The sequence below is a fragment of the Perkinsus marinus genome (assembly GCF_000006405.1).
Source record: "Perkinsus marinus ATCC 50983 genomic scaffold scf_1104296952170, whole genome shotgun sequence".
NCBI lineage: Eukaryota > Perkinsozoa > Perkinsida > Perkinsidae > Perkinsus > Perkinsus marinus.
Genome location: NW_003208979.1, coordinates 1 through 3457, shown reverse-complemented (window position 1 = coordinate 3457; position 3457 = coordinate 1). Strand labels below are relative to the sequence as shown.

The window sequence follows — 3457 nt, the reverse complement described above, 5'->3', positions numbered from 1 at the left end:
CTACTACTACTACTAATACTACTACTACTACTACCGATATAAGCTCTCCACGACCGTCAAGTACTAGGGTACATGTACCAGTGGACTCGCTGGTCAACTCCTTCACATTGGTGGTAGGCACCCCTATCTGCCGAAGACGCCTGAGAGTATCCCACCTCCCCATCGTGGACCCAGCGCAGACCATCCCTACTGCATCAAGGCTTCCCCATGGCTATCCCGACCGACAGCTGAGATAAGACCAGGTGTCGCCCCCAACATCGCCATGCTCTCTGCCAAGGAGAGGCCGACGCCTCCAGTGGACATCGACAGAAACCCTGGGACAGTAGACTCCTGATATCAACGACACAGAGCCCCTTCCCACGACTACACAGCCCATGGATAGTCTCACCTGAGCCCCTGCACTCGTTGGGTCACTTGCCTTAGCAGTGATGTCCATTGCTATCCCTCCCAACACCGCCACCGCCCCAGGGCCTGCCGCCACGCCTCTTTGCCGGAAGAACTACATCAACACTGTAGACTGTTACCAGGAAAGGATACTACCCTCTGATGATAGGCTACTGCTATCTGGCTGGCGACCATTGCATTGTTCTTAATAAGACACAGATTAGCCGCTAAGCTCTCTCCACCCGTCAACTCGTTGATCCTCTTGAGCAGAAAGGGAGTTACATCAGCGCCTTCAGAGAGACTCCTACCATCCCCAGCAGCAGACCTTCCCCACTCACCTTGAACACCGTTCCCCTCAGCTTCCTTCAACGCCGCCTCAGTGCACTCTTCTATCCTTTTCATATCAGCAGCTCCTGCCTCCGGTACTGGGCATGCTATGACGCATCCTGGACGTCTGTAACGTGGTGACGAGAAGAAGCGGTCGGAGGCTGCCAGAATTCTGAACTCCACCGTTACCTCCTCCAAAGAACTCCTGTCACCTACCTCGCAGCATGATCAGCATCGTCCACAACACCAGAGGTCCGAAGACCACTATCCCGGGTGAAGAATGCCGGGAAAATATCCGTACCCCAACCGAGGACAGGCACCCCTTGCGTCTCGAGGAACTACAGGAGGAGCACTCACTGCTGAGGCAGACGACCACAGACTTCCCCCACTTCAAGCGTCTTGGGAAGATCCAGTACACTTTTGGCACCAGCACACACTACTGCTACTGGAGTAGAGCCCAACTCAGTGAGATCAGCAGACACATCCCATGTTGACTGCTAACAAAGTATCGACCAAGTACGAGAACCTTCCCTCTACCTCGGCCCCTCTGTGAACTCCACCAATACCACCAGTAGCAAACACCCGTATGCCAGCCATTGAGGCTATGCGCATAGTAGCTGCTACTGTGGTGGATCCATAACCCTTATTGGCCACCAACAGCCCTATGTCGCGTATAGAGACCTACATAGAGACCATGACTAAGGGAGGTGACGAGGAAATACCTTCGAGCACTTGCTTGGTCCCATCTCGGCGATCTCGTTGATCTCCGCCTCAGTCAAGCCAACTTTAACCTTCCCTCTCATGAGCGCTATAGTGGCAGGTACGCTGCCGGCATCTCGTACGACTCTCCCCACCTCAAGGGCCGATTGCAAATTCTGCGGATAGGGCATGCCTAAGGATACCCAATTGCGTTGAGTCTGAGATCAGCAAGCTCACCATGGGTGATGATGGTGCTCTCGAGGGCCACCACTGGTTTGTTGTTAGTGATGGCCTCAGCGACTTCCACCGATACCTCCATAAAGTCCGGCATCTCTTTCGGCGAGCGGAGGAGAGCCATTGCTAGCAAACCCGTCGTTGAGACTACGATACTACCCCAGAATCTACGGCCTCGGTCAGAGTTGCGCTGCAGAAAAGAAGCCGAGAGAAAAGGAGACAAGAAAGCTAGTAGGAGCCCAGCGAAATGGCCCAGCACGACAGCGCCCCTCGGGTATCAGCGGCCGTACTGCCTTCACAATCATCAACATGAGATAACACAACAAGAAGTAGAGTACTGCAATGCACATGAGTTCAACGAGCTGTGAATTAAGTGGCCTCATTGGTCGGCCTCTACCCACGCCACCGAGGCTCTGAACAGTGGGCCCAGGGAAGAGCCGAGGTGGGACAAGATGAAGAAACTGAGGTCTCTGTGATAGAGTAGGCGGGCCAACAGTTGACCACTACCGATCAACCTCCTCACTACACCAGCCGCAGACTCCTTTGGCAGAAACCATAGAACCAAAGACCGCCAATGTCGGACAATTCGCCCAGACTGCCGCAGTGTTCTCCCCTCCTCCCTGATAACTAGAGACGAGGCCTCTCTAAGGTGTTCATGTGATGGTGAGTAACAGTAGGGCTCTATCGTGGACCCCTGAGCCTGCTCGTATCGAACAGGACGTTGCATGGCATAGCAACTACCCCAGTGAATTGACTTTTCACTACTACTCAACACTGCCACCTTTCAATGTTGCAGTCTACCTTCCTCCTTCCAAAGAGAACATAATGGACGTAGGCACGTCAGTAAGCGTTGCCTTTAGCGACGTCCTCTCTCATCATAATCATCGCGTTCCCTACGATGGTGATGATGATGACGATGACGATCCTCATCACGTGGTGAATCTAAAAAGGTTCGACTATCCTTACAGCCGTGAAGAGCATTCCAAGGAGTGAAGCATGAGAACGAAAAAGCACGATGGATAAGCACCGACGGGCTTTGCATTACTTGATACAGAATTAAACGTTGGAAGCGCTACAAGACAGCAACCCCTCCCCCATCACCAGACCACCCGATCTCACCTCTCTTCCTACTGCTACCATGCCGAGACCTCCTTAGAGGAGACCTCGACCTAGACGACGCCCGCCTCCTGGAGGGTTCTCTGTCCTCAGATCTGCTCTTACACTACAGTCCATCACACTACCTCCACTACTACCTCTCCCTTTGCTCCTTCCTCCTCTTCTTCTCAGCTCGCCTCTCATCCTTCTTGATTTTCTTAGCGAGCTTCTTCTCAGCCTTCCGTCTTGCCTTAGCATCCCTCGGATCCTCCTCCTCCAGCTCCTCCTTCACTCTCTCTCTACCAGGCATGACAGGTCCTAAAACCTTCCGTGGTGGCGGCCGATACTCCCTACGTGAAGACCGTTCACTTCAACAGCTGCCCAACCTGCCCTACCACTCCTCCCTATTATCGTCTCCCTCTTCATCCAACTCCTTCTTCACATTATCATCCTCATCCAATTTCACCACCTCTCGAGTAACGCCATCTTCCCCCAGCACCGTCGTGTTAGACTTCCCGTACCTACCACGCCACCTCTCCCCTACTACTAGGAGCTCCCCAGTACTACAGTCGATCCGCCTGCTTGGCATAAGGGTTGAACCCCATTCCCTTCTTCGAGTTAGACTCTTCGATCAACTTCTGCGTTTCATAGTCATCATCTCCCGGGCCTGCTGCGTTCTCATCCTTAACATTCCCTACCCCAAACCACTACTAAGCCT

General features: G+C 53.3%; 2 protein-coding genes across 2 annotated transcripts; both read right to left on the bottom strand.

The window, feature by feature from the left end:
- Window positions 1–34: 34 nt before the first annotated feature.
- Pmar_PMAR001647 (conserved hypothetical protein) lies at window positions 35–1788 on the bottom strand (the record flags this gene model as incomplete). The annotated part of the gene is made up of 10 exons (XM_002777173.1): window positions 1648–1788; window positions 1434–1603; window positions 1249–1392; window positions 1101–1205; window positions 928–1049; window positions 723–883; window positions 541–674; window positions 389–499; window positions 191–330; window positions 35–140 (listed from the first exon to the last, which is right to left on the bottom strand). Coding segments are annotated over exons 1-10 (1314 nt in total), but the record flags the coding sequence as incomplete, so codon positions are not given.
- A 1105-nt stretch (window positions 1789–2893) lies between these two features.
- Window positions 2894–3260, bottom strand: Pmar_PMAR001646 (hydroxyproline-rich glycoprotein precursor, putative; the record flags this gene model as incomplete). Its single annotated transcript, XM_002777172.1, has 2 exons — window positions 2894–3089; window positions 3135–3260. Coding segments are annotated over 2 exons (322 nt in total), but the record flags the coding sequence as incomplete, so codon positions are not given.
- Between the last annotated feature and the right edge of the window lie 197 nt (window positions 3261–3457).